This window comes from Geotrypetes seraphini, chromosome 11 (genome assembly GCF_902459505.1).
Source record: "Geotrypetes seraphini chromosome 11, aGeoSer1.1, whole genome shotgun sequence".
NCBI lineage: Eukaryota > Metazoa > Chordata > Amphibia > Gymnophiona > Dermophiidae > Geotrypetes > Geotrypetes seraphini.
In genome coordinates, this window is record NC_047094.1 from 137,987,232 (window position 1) to 138,000,457 (window position 13,226).

At 46.2% G+C, this 13,226-nt stretch overlaps 1 protein-coding gene across 4 annotated transcripts in view; it reads right to left on the reverse strand.

Annotated features, from left to right (window-relative positions):
* RBM39 (RNA binding motif protein 39) overlaps positions 1-12,124 on the reverse strand; it is a 137,933-nt gene extending 125,809 nt beyond the window's left edge. Inside the window, exon 1 of one of the 4 annotated variants that reach the window (XM_033963389.1) lies at positions 12,043-12,124. In XM_033963389.1, coding sequence (XP_033819280.1) covers positions 12,043-12,048 — 6 coding nt within the window. In that variant the 5' untranslated portion in view covers positions 12,049-12,124. Of the gene's footprint in view, positions 1-11,512; positions 11,892-12,042 lie in introns of those variants that run through there. The other 3 variants (XM_033963393.1, XM_033963391.1, XM_033963390.1) reach the window with 3 other exon arrangements.
* Between the last annotated feature and the right edge of the window lie 1,102 nt (positions 12,125-13,226).

The following is a 13,226-nucleotide window of genomic DNA, read 5'->3' on the forward strand; positions in this document are numbered from 1 at the left end:
TGAAAACTGTATATAAATTCAAGAAAGCTTGGAACACATACTGTACATAGGAAGAAGACGTGATAGTAGATGACATGAGGGGCCGACTGCATAAGCCACAAGGTCTTTGTCTACTTTCATTTCTCTCCGTTTCCTTTAGTCTTGCTGCACCAGTCTGAACAACTAGGGCTTATCCTCTTTCCTACCAGCAGATGGGAAAACTCAATTTGCTACCTCCAACATCACTGATATATTGAGCAGTATAAAGTCCTGTATGCCACACCTAAGCCCTATCTGCCACGTCAGCATAAGGAAATTAGCCAATTATTTTTCCACTACCTGAAAGAGAAACAGAGAACCCCAATGAATCCCAAACATCTAGTCTTCCAGGGCAGGTAGCAGAATGGTACTACCTAAAGAGGGGAAATTAACAGATAACTAAATTTCATCTTCCTTAGTATCTACTTATTTATTTATTTTAAAAATTTCTATTCTGCCTATCAACTAGGCGGATTACAAACTGCACCATTCTGGACTACTGGGATGTACCCAAGCAGAACCTCACTGGGCTGGGAAGACAAGTTCCCTGAATGACCACCCTGCCAAAGACTGTCCAGTCTGTGGCAACACACACACCTACTTTGTAATGCCTTGCAAAGAAATGCAGCAGTGGTCACACCACCATACCGCAGATGGCCCATTTTACTCTTTTCCAAGTGATCTCATGGGCAGAGCGTCCTTCAGACACCTCAGTATCTGCTTGTTCCAGCAGATGCAAGCTGTAAAATCACTTCCCTGACCCAGGTAAAATGGCACCTCCAGCTTGTGAAGTTTCTCCTGATGCCTCACAAACACCTGGACCTCAAAGGAGGGAAGGCTCACATCTCTTCTCTCTGGAAAAAAGGAGGCTCAGGGGTGATATGATAGAGACCTTCAAGATCATGAGGGGCATAGAGAGGGTGGATAGGGACAGATTCTTCAGGCTGAAGGGGACAACAGGTACGAGGGGGCATTCGGAGAAACTAAAGGGAGATAGGTTCAAAACGAATGCAAGGAAGTTTTTTTTCACCCAAAGGGTCGTGGACACTTGGAATGCGCTACCGGAGGACGTGATTGGGCAGAGTACGGTACAAGGATTCAAACAGAGACTGGACGGATTCCTGAGGGATAAAGGGATCGTGGGATACTGAGAAAGCTAACCAGAAAATAAGTATAGAAACCCGGTCGTGCATGTGCAAGACCGGAGGGCTAGGACTTTGATGGGAAGATAGCACTCAATGGGAAACCAGGGTGGCATGGGGGCCCCTTCTGGTGATTTGGACAGGTCGTGACCTGTTTGGGCCACCGCGGGAGCGGACTGCTGGGCAGGATGGACCTATGGTCTGACCCGGCGGAGGCACTGCTTATGTTCTTATGTTCTTGTTTAACGAGGAATAGGGAGATCGCTTTAATCAGGAAAGACAGCACAATACAAATGGAGATGGAATTCTCCAAAAAGAGAGGAACAAGTCACAGCATGACTACGCTTGCAACTCCATAACTCTGCATGCTGAAGCAATGGCTACCAAAAAGACCATCTTCAGAGCAAGCTCCTTTAGGGGGGTTGCCCATGTCTCAAAGGGCAGCCCTGAAAACATTAAGGACCAAGCTCAAATTCTAAGAAAGCAGAATGGACTGGACTGGAAGGCACAAATGTGCCACCCTTTAAAAAGCCAGGCTACATCCACCTGTGCCAGCATGAGACAACTTTTAATTTTCCCCATATAGTAGGTGAGCATCACCACCTGCACCTTCAAGGAGTTCAAAGTCAGACTTCGCTTGAAGCCTCTTTGAAGGAACTCCACAATATCCAGAATCTGCACCCTCCAGGGAGAAAGTGATAACGCACACTAGTTTTCAAAGGTCTTTCGGACTACATCTATGCAAACCAAGTTGAGGATTTGCAAGCCTTAAAAGGTGGAAAGTCATCAAAGCTTAACTCCTCAGGAACTGTCTTTCCGCTGCCATGCAAGGTGCCACCTCTCAAGGGTCAAGCCATAAGAGATCTGGAGCCTCCATCTCCACTCAAACCTGCCTTACAAAGTCTCAACCCCTCAGGAATAGAAGGGGAATCCCTTTCAACAACTCAATAAGATATAAGTACCAAGGTTTCCAGGGCCAGTCCAGAGCAATTAGAAGTATCAGAAAGGGTTGTGAGCCACCCAGCGCAGTCGGGAAGGATGACGATAGTGGCTCCTACCAAGCCAGCTTCACTCCTGCAGCTTGACATTGGTGTAGGCCATGAGGTTACAAGCAGTCCCCATTTTACAAACATCCAACTTACGTTGGATTTGCACTTACGAACGGGGGTCCTCATTAAATCTTCGGTGTCCCAACGCACCCCTCTCACTCTCCCTCCCTCCATTGTGTCCCAGTTTCACGCTCCCCTCCTGTGGGTGGTTTCTTCTGGTCGGCTCCCTCCTCCTTCCAGCTGCAGTCATTTCTCTTGACAAAAACTGTAGGCAGTGGCTCCTACAGCTGACCCGGAAGCCTTTCCTCTGACTTCGGAGCCTGGGACTTGGGAGGGAAGAGGCATAATCGTGGACAAAAGATGGAAGAAAGGAATGAGGGAGGGGGCATAAACTTGGGCCATAGGATTGAAGACTGGAGTAAGGGAAAGAGAAGCTGAGGTGGGAGAGGTAATAGAAAGGGAGAATTGTGTGGCTGAGTGAGAAGGAAAGAGATGTGGTACACATGGGAAAATGAAGAAAGGGGAGAATTGTTGGGTATAGGGAGGGAGAGAGAACTATTGGACATGGTGGTGGGAGAAGAGAGAGAGTAATGTGGAATGTGGTGGTGGAGAAGAAATACTGGGATTGATGAAAAGGGATGCAAGAGGGGCCTCAAGGAGGTGGGAAGAATACTAGGAAAGATTTATAAACTATAAAGTTTTACCTCATGTAAAATTGTCATTTCTTTAATAAGACATTAACTATTTTTTTCTGAGGACCCCCAAATCTAAAATGTGGCCCTGCAAAGGGTTTGAGTTTGAGACCACTGCAATAAAAGGTCTTAGCAATGATGATTTATAATCTGCTCTAAGTACAGTTGCAAAGGCTGCCATAGTTGCACATTAAACTTATATTGACTGACGTGCTCCACTGTCAACATTTCACACACACAATTCTACCAGAAGGGCATGATCTATCTAGAATTGTTTTTCCATTTGGTACAAATTACTTGACAAGCATAGGAAAAGTAGTAAAATCCAACAGCTTCCTGGTACTCTTGGGTATTGAGACTAACATGTAAGGATTTCAGTATAACAAGTGGATGCAAGAGCACATGATGAAATTTCTTACCTGCTAATTTCCTTTCCTCGAACACTGCTAATACAAGTCAAGAGTGGATTATGTAAGCCCTGGAATTTCCAGTATACTACTAACAAAGCAGATCTTCAACACACAAATAGCATTAGAAAGCAAATTTCTGGAACATTATAGACCAACATACCAAGCCAAAAGTAGGGCATGATGAAATAATGCTTGAATATAGAGCAATCACATCAAATATAAGGGGTTCATAAGTGTTTCAAACTGATGCAGCGTGCTGGATCCTAAGACAGAGTATGACTCTAAAAATTCACCTCAGCTCTTCATCGGTCCACAATGAATTTATCCTATTTTTCAACTTTTTTCTTTATCTAATAAAACTTCTTAATTATTTACATGATATTCTTCAAACTACTTATGCTCACTACGTATACTCAAAAGTCCAATAAATAGCTTATCTAAATAACTTATCTTGAACTGGTCTTATTCACGGTGACACCTCTCCTGACAAATTCATGTTTTATTAACTTCATCAGGGTTGAGGTGATAAATTAACTTCATGGCAAACTTTCATCTATTTTGGTCTCGTTTTTGAAGGGACCAAAAGCAGATGATACCTTATGTGCCTTCCACTGGGGAAAGAGCCAAAATGCCTGGCCTTAGCCAACTCAATATTAAAATTATATGACTCAACTGAAGGAGTGCCTATTGCCCTGCTACTGGGATTATGAGCATGTACTTGCGAATATCCTCAGCTTTCAAACCATCCTGAGCTGCCAACTCCCACACAGGAAATGTTCAACGCCTTTCTCTTCTACATCTTACTCCTGGAGGAATTCTATGCAAAATTTTACAGTTCATGTTTAGTATTTTTGCACAGAATTTCTCTTCCTGCCTTTTCCCTCCTCAGCTCCATCTCCCTCTAAGCAAGATCTCAAATTCTGCCTCCAAAGTCTTCTCCTGCATGCAATACTCCCAACCTCTTACTCTCTTCTCCCCAGTTATCATTCTCCCTCAAGCTTAAATTCCCCCCAACTGGGGGCAGTTTTTGTTGCCTCCCCCCAACCCAAAGGAGCACACTCACCTTGCTTTGTTCTGCCTGCCCTCCAACACACTGATGCACTCTCACCTTGCTCTGCTTGCCTCCCCCCTCATGTCTACCCTCAACTTGTCCATCCTACATCCCAAGGCACACTCACCTTGTTGCCATGGAGAGGGTGGCAGGGTGTAGATAATCAACTGTTCTCTTTCCTCCTCCTCGCTCACAAAGATTGCATTGCAGGAGGAGGAAGTGAACTTCTGCACATTAGGTTACTTCTTCCTCCAACAGCTTAGATCCAACTGTATATGTGAACTGTGGAATCTGAACAACCCTGAATCTGGGCAGAAATAACAGGGCTCAAGCGATTGACAAACCAGATCTGTGTATCATCAAGGCCTGTCCAGGCCAATTAGGAGTACCAAGCATAAACGGCATGTTTGTCCTCTTTTGTAGCACTCTTCCAATTAGGGAACATGTACAGCAGCTCCTACCTGGGCCAAGGATGAACTGATGTCGATGCTGGCCAAGTCTGCAGCAGAAAGACAGTTCCACCTTGACATTTAGCCTCAAGGCCATAAAATTAAAGGCTAGCTGAACCCAACAAGCCACTAGGAGTTGGGTGGCTTGTTCCCACTCCACCAGATCTAGCATATTCTCTAAGGCTTCTGCAGCTTGTGTCATGATTGCTGCTGTTTTCCGGATCTCGCTGCATCGCAGTAGGTAGAACCGGAAAACAGCAAAAATCAGATCTAGCAAAGTTCAACTGTGAAAGACTGTTTCAATATTGTATTTTCTGGTAACATGAACTGTCAAGAGGACCCCAGATCTTCAGCCTACCTACAAATAACACAGTTTCCCAGGCCTCTGCCAAGCTCCATATTCCCTCCTCCCCCACTTGTTATGTGCTACTGCTGTGATAAGGTCCAACATTGCTTCAATTGCCTTCCTCTGAAATAAGTGCAAAAACTCGAGTCCAGCTGGTAGACAAGCACCCTTTTTCTACCGACTCGAGCAATGTGCTTCACAACCCAGGATACATTAGAGGTCATAACAATCCACTTGTAGGCATCCGAGGACACTCCTTGTAGGAGAGGGCTATCTCACCAGAAGCAGTTATGCTTCCAACTCCTAAAACCATGGGAAGTCTATGAGTAGGGAGAACCAACTGAAGCAACTTTATTGGGCCTCTGTCCAGGGAGCTACCTCCAGAATCACTATGAAGCCCATGACTTGTAAAGTAAAACAATCCCATGCTCTTGGGAGCCCCTAATGCATACAGCCCAAACTTCTGGGCTCAACTTGTACTCATGGAGGAATAAATGCACCACTGCCCCCTCCAAGCAGTAAACCAAATTGAGCTTCTATTTTTAGGAGATGATTTGGTTGTATCGGGCGATGGTGCGCCCGCATCTGGAGTACTGCGTCCAGTATTGGTCACCGTACCTTAAGAAGGATATGGCGATACTCGAGAGGGTCCAGAAAAGAGCGACACAATTGATAAAAGGTATGGAAAACCTTTCATATGCTGAAAGATTAGAGAAACTGGGGCTCTTTTCCCTAGAAAAGCCAGAGACTTAGAGGGGACATGATAGACTTACAAGATCATGAAGGGCATAGAGAAAGTGGAGAGGGACAGATTCTTCAAACTTTCAAAAACTACAAGAACGAGAGGGCATTCAGAAAAATTAAGAGGGGACAGATTCAGAACCAATGCTAGGAAGTTCTTCTTCACCCAAAGGGTGGTGGACACCTGGAATGCGCTTCCAGAGGGTGTAATAGGACAGAGCACGGTATTGGGGTTCAAGAAGGGATTAGATGATTTCCTGAAGGAAAAGGGGATAGAAGTGTATAGATAGAGGATTACTATACAGGTTCTGGACCTGATGGGCCACCGCGTGAGCGGACTGCTGGGCATGATGGACTCTGGTCTGACCTAGCAGAGGCACTGCTTATGTTCTTATATAAGACTAAGAATTAGATTCTGTGTTAAGGCCTAAGTGCCAATACAGAAGGCCACACAGCAGTACCACACACTTCTACTATAAAATTAACAAGAAAACATACTGTGGTTATGCATCAATCAATAAGCATGCAAATCGCTGCTGCAATTTGCAGCTCATTTCAAAATGTCTGCCTTCTCCGTCATTGTATGACCGATGATTAGTTTCTACATTCGCCAGCTCTGAAAGTCTAGTAGATACCTCTCCCCCCTCCCTCACAAAACTGATGCTTCCCCAGCAATAAAAAAATATCCCTGGTAAATAGATGCACCTCCAACCAAAAACCCCCTCCTTCCAACATGAAAAAAAAATCAAAAAAATAACCTTACTTGGTCAGACCAATGGTCCATTTAGCCCAGTAGCCCGTCCTCACAGTGGCTAATCCAGGTCCCTAGTACCTGGCCAAAACCCAAGGAGTAGCAATATTCCATGCTACCGATCCAGGGCAAGCAGTAGCTTCCCCCATGTCTTTCTCAACAACAGACTATTGAAAAGGCGCTGCTAACCTTTTCAGAATATGACATCGCAACAACAACCCAATTGCTGTATATAATATAGGTTTATTAGAAATAGACAAAAGTCAGCTTACATGGAACAAAGTACGGCAAATCGAGCCAATGAATGACATACAGAGTAGCCAGCTTCTGTTATGAATCCATCCTGAAGCTTAAGCCATCCGGTATGCTACTTATATACTTTAGTTCAGTAGCCTAGAGTACTACCTAGTTACAGATTGCATACTTACTTTCTATTGGGTTCACACATCTTATATGGCGATACTCGAGAGGATCCAGAAAAGAGCAACACGATTGATAAAAGGTATGGAAAACCTTTCATATGCTGAAAGATTAGAGAAACTGGGGCTCTTTTCCCTGGAAAAGCAGAGACTTAGAGGGGACATGATAGAGACTTACAAGATCATGAAGGGCAAAGAGAAAGTGGAGAGGAACAGATTCTTCAAACTTTCAAAAACTACAAGAACGAAAGGGCATTAGGAAAAATTAAGAGGAGCTGTACGGATTCAGAACCAATGCTAGGAAGTTCTTCTTCACCCAGAGGATGGTGGACACCTGGAATGCACTTCCAGAGGGTGTGATAGGACAGAGTACGGTATTGGGGTTCAAGAAGGGATTAGATAATTTCCTGAAGGAAAAGGGTATAGAGGATTACTATACAGGTCCTGGACCTGATGGACATGATGGACCTCTGGTATGACCCAGCACAGGCACTGCTTATGTTCTTATATCTATTGACTGTATAGTCTGCATACTTATCTCAGAGCTATATTGAAGCATGATTTCACCTAGTGTCAAATCTGACTTTTCTATATTCCCTTGACAATGCATTCTTAATACTAAGTTCAATAATTTCTGATAGTAGGTCCCCCACTTCCCTGAGCTTGATTGTTGTTTTGTCAGCAGATCAGATAACTTTTGGTAGGACATTTTGTTTGGGTTTGTCTTCTTGGAAAGTCCCGAAATATCCAATGCAGCTACTAGAGCAAAGATGAACCTCTTACATAAGCATATTGTTTCTGCTGACAAGGAGAGATATGATTCTTTCATTATTCAAAACTGCATTCAAAAGCACGTCTCTCTTAAAAATATCCTCTGGGGGTCTCATAGGGGTCTTCACCTACATTTTCATGAAGGACTTACTCCTGATTCTCCTTTACTATGGACTTTTCCTCCAAGAAATTACCCAAACCTTTCTTAAAATCAGCTGCGCTATCCGCTCTTACCACTAAACTAAACTAAACCTTAAGTTTATATACCGCATCCTCTCCACGGAAGTGGAGCTCGGCACGGTTTACAAGAACTTAAAATATTAGAAGAGAAAGGAAAAGGTTTACATGAGCTTATATATAGAATGGATGGAAGAGTAAGGGGGAAAATAGAATTACATGTTAGAGAAGAGCCAAGTTTTCAGTTGCTTGCGGAATAGTTGAAGAGAGCCCAGGTTCCGCAATGGGATAGTAAGGTCGTTCCAGAGACCTGTGATTTTGAAGAGAAGAGATTTTTCCAGTTTACCTGCATAGAGAATACCGTGTAGAGGGGAAGGATAGTTTATATCTTTGGGCGAGTCTGATGGAGTCAGGACTCGAGGAGTTAAAGGATAGTGGGATTAGGGGAGGAAGGACGCCGTGATTGATCTTAAAAGCCAGGCAGGAGCATTTGAAATGGATTCTGGAAATCACTGGGAGCCAGTGAAGATTGGACAGGAGTGGGGAGACATGGTCAGATTTGCGTTTTGCAAAGATCAACTTGGCTGCAGTATTCTGGATAAGCTGGAGTCTTTGAAGACTTTTTTTTGTTAGGCATAAGTAAATGGCATTGCAGTAGTCAAGTTTGGAGAGGATGATGGATTGGACGAGGACGGTGAAATGCTTTTGGCGAAAGTAGGATCTTATTTTGCTCAGCATGTGGAAGCTGAAAAAGCATGATTTTGTCAAGGAGTTGAGGAGGTCGTTGAGGGAGAGAGAAGAATCAATAGTGATGCCAAAGACCTTGCTTAAGCAGCGCCTGTGGGTAGTGCGAAGATGGTGGGCAGGTGTTCTAACTTTGGGCCGAGCCAGAGTAATTTTGTTTTTGATTCATTTAGTTCAGTAGCCTAGAGTACTACCTAGTTACAGATTACATACTTACTTTCTATTGGGTTGACACATCTATCATATGGCAATGCGTTCCAGAGCTTAACTATTCTCGAGTGAAAAAATATTTCCTTCTATTGGTTTTAAAAGTATTTCCCTGTAACTTCTTCGAGTGTCCCCTAGTCTTTGTAATTTTTGACAGTGAAAAATTGATCCACTTGTTCTACGCCACTCAGGATTTGGTACACTTCAATCATATCTCCCCTCAGCTGTCTCTCTTCCAAGCTGAAGAGCCCTAACCGTTTTAGTCTTTCCTCATACAAGAGGAGTTTCATCCCCTTTATTATCTTGAGTGTCTAGTAGCCTCTCCCCACCCTACCCTGAAGGTACAGGAGTAATGCCCACCTACTCCCCTTTCCAGCACTGCCACTTTTGGAAATGGTGGTGTCTGACAGCACTTTGGGTATCTTGAGAGGCACAGAGTGAGGTCAGTCTGTGTGGAGAAAAACTCCCTTATTTGACAGACCTTGCCATTTTCCAAGACAGAGGCAAGAGTGGGCGGGCATTGCTCCTAAGTCAAAGGTAAAACATGAGAGGTGTCACTAGAAAAGATGAATTTTTATTTTTAATGCTCAAGCAAGGGGAGGGCTGCTAAACTGCCAAGAAAAGTGCGGTATATTGGGGGGACATCTTGGGAGACTGGGCCTAGCTTTTCTGTCTCAATGCATAAAAGCCCCAACTCTTTATTTAATTATTGGGATTTATAGCCCACCTTTGAAGCAATACACTGTCTCAGCCGATTGAGAATCTTGTGCTGTGCTCCAGTGCAGAGGTGGTTTTGAACAGGCACAATAGCCCACTTATTTTAATAGAACATGTGCCAATAGATAAATAGGGAGGGTCATTAGAGTGGGCAGACTTGATGGGCCGTGGCCCTTATCTGCCATCTATTTCTATTTTTCTATGTTAATATCAACCTTGTGAGATGACACCTGTGTGAGCCCACCACCAACCCTCTGTTGGCCATGCACTGCTTTAGAGGCCCCATCGAAAGAATGCACTTTTTTCTTTAGTCCCAGCAGCTCCCAACTCTCCATGCCTCAGAACAGTGTATCGCAAACTGTGTGTTGCAGCAGATTTCAGGTGGGCCGGGAGACGCTTGAGGAGAGGCGCCAGCTGACTGCTTACAGGACGTCCTCTCGTGGTGAGAGGCAAGTCATATAGGAAGTCAGCTGGTACTGACAACTGTCCTCCTCCAGCAACTCCCCCCCCCCCAGTGGTAACAGGAGGCTCAAGACATTCGTGCATTGTGGACGTCGATGTGATGTCGTTAGACATGTGTGTGATATCACCAGGTCAACGTCAGCACACTTCTGGATGTCCTCAAGCATCTTCAAAACGTTTGTGGCACACTACCTTTGAACTTAAAAAACCTGCAGAGTTCTTTATTGCTGCAGCCTGTAAGCAATCAAAACTCGAGCTAGCTTGGGCAAAGTGAGCAACCCCCCCCAGAGGCAGCAGGGCAGGGGCGAGTGTGTGAGCCCTAGACTGTGTCATTGAAAGCACTTTCTGACATACGCGCACAATGCAGGGCCCGCTGCAACTCTCCAGCGGCTTGCACCGAGGAAAGCTTCGCCAGTTCCTGCTTGGAACCCCCTAGAGCTGCCCCCAGGCCCGCCCAATTCCACCCATCCCCACCCCCTGCTCTTGTCAGGCAGCAGTGCATCTGCGAATGCGACGCTACGATGTCACGTGCACGTGCGATGTCATCACACGGCATCCGCGCATGCGCTCTTGCACGACAGCGATTTGTTCCAAGCTTTTCAAAAACCGGACAAAGTGCTGGCTTTTGAAAAGCCTCCGGGGAAATCCCATGCTTGGGCGCTGGGAATAATAATAATAATAACTTTGTTTTTTCTATACTGCCATAATCTTGCGACTTCTAGGCGGTTCACAATGAAGAATAGCTGTACAGTCAGCGAATTGCAGTGTATAAATAGATAAGAGGTCACTGAGTGGTGCAAATTGGTTAGAAGAAAAATATAGATAGGTTACAGTATAAGGGTTTCAAGGAAGGTTTGGATAGGTTCCTAAAGGATGAGGGAAATGGCCAGGAACCACGATGGACCTCTGGTCTGACCCAGTGGTGGCAACTTCTTCTGTTCTTGTATTACACTGAAAATGCTCGGACACCAGCGAGTAGCTGGGTACAACGGTGAAGAGGACATTATGGCAGACGGAGAATCTAATGAGGAAGAAAGAATTCAGGGTGAGGTGAGGCAGCTTCTTAAACAAGGTGGTCAAGTTTGCCGTCTACCAGCGCCATCCCTTCAATTGGTTCTTGCACAGAGGGGGACAAGTGTGTCCTCGTCCCCGCCCGTTTGGTGGCTCATTTGCAGATGAGATCGCTGCTTGCGGGGACAAATGCTCTCCCCACCTCTTCACCCACCTGAACACCGACTGAGGAATGCCATAGGAAGATATATCGCAAGACACCGCGGAGGGGGGGCTAGAAAGCTAAGTAAATGGCGAAACACCTCCCGCTCCTTCCTCCGTTAATCCGTCCCCACTCTTGCGACCCCCTCGTTACCTGAGGCGGGGTCTCGGCGCGCTCACTTCCTGGGTCTCGGTGCAGGCCGCACGCCCTTCGGCTCTCCGTGGCCCCGGGCCCGGGCGAGGATCGCGATCTACGAGAGAAAAAAAAAAGAAACCCCCGACTAGCCCAACGGCGTTCGCTTCGCCTACATGAGACGAAGGGAAGCGGAGAAGGCGGAATCCGGGGCTCGGCCTCGACGCGAACCGCCCGCAGCTCCCCGAAATGGCGTCCGCCGCCTCTGACCACCTAACAACGGGGCGGCCCGGACGCAGGCGCAGGGGCTCGCTCTCTCTCTCTCTCGCTCGCTCGCGCGCGCGCACGTGCGCCTCGACGCCGCCGACGCAGGGGTCGCGAGGGGCGGGCGGGAACTCGATTGGGGCTCGCGACTCGGCTCTGTCACTGGAGGCGCTTGGGCCTCGCTTCAGTTTAGGCAAACTAAAGGAGAGACGGACATAAAAGCCGGATGTCTCGCAATCTAGTCAGCCCATATGATATGAGCCATATGATAACCGTAGTTTCTCTACCTCCATCTGCTGGTGGGAAGGGATAACTCTTTCCAAGCTACCCTGGACCACGCAAAAGTGGCAGCCTCAGTCTAGGGCAGTGTTTTTCAACCTTTTTACACCTAAGGACCGGCAGAAATAAAATAATTATTCTGTGGACCGGCGGTTGAAGAACACTGGGCTAAGTTGTGGGCCAGACCCCGCCCATCTCCACCCCAAGCCCCGCCCCCATAATAGTACTAATTGCACCTTGCACGTCCCGTGCCTCATCTGGAAGCCCTCTGACGTTGCAACGTCAGAGAGAAGGCTTCCGGTTCAGGCGCAGGACGCCCGTAAGAGCCACTGCCCATGGCTTTGTGCACTGAATCAGTTAGGAAGAGGGAGCTGGCTCGAAGATAACGCCGCATCGATCACACTGCGGACCGGCGGTTGAAGAACACTGTCTTAGGCCTGATGCACGTGCTGGCCCTGTGGACCGGCAGGAAATTTCTGTGGACCGGCACTGGTCCATGGACCGGTGGTTGAAGAACACTGGTCTAGGGAATCTTTTCCAATACGAATAACTAAAGGCCCCGATTCGGGGGTTTTCCAAAGCATGTTTTTGCTCTGCATTTGTTCACGGCAGGGCGCCTTGAAATTGCGGCCCATTGGAAACAGAGAAATGTCCCGGATCTCTGCAGGGTACCGGTTCGTCTGGACTCCCTATGCGCTGTGATAGGGGATTAACAGAACCGCAAATAACATTTTCATATTTCAAATAACTTTTTCAAATTCGCTTTTTTTCTGTTAAAAAACCATCGTGAATACGGTGAAACCGCAAATAACCTGGTGGGAAGCCTGGCCTGGTCCTGAAGGAGAGACAAAACACGGTGAAGAAAGTGCTGGGAATCGGCGATTTTCTCTGTAAACGCTTGGAATCGGCTGACATAATTGGGGGGGAAGAAGCCAGCAAGCTAAAAACCGTGAATAATTGAAACCGCAAATAGGGAGGGAGAAGTGTATATCTTATGTCTAAATTGCCCTCACACTATGCCCCTTTATCATAAGGTGTGGGATTCCTACTTGATCTGGAGAGAGTCTATTTGATTACCACTTGTTTTAGATCCCTGTTGGGTACTTTTTTTGGGTTAGCTTTGCCTGAGAACATGTGTTTATTTGCTGATTTTTACTGTGAGAAGGAGAGAGATGCTGGGTTGGGGAGACTG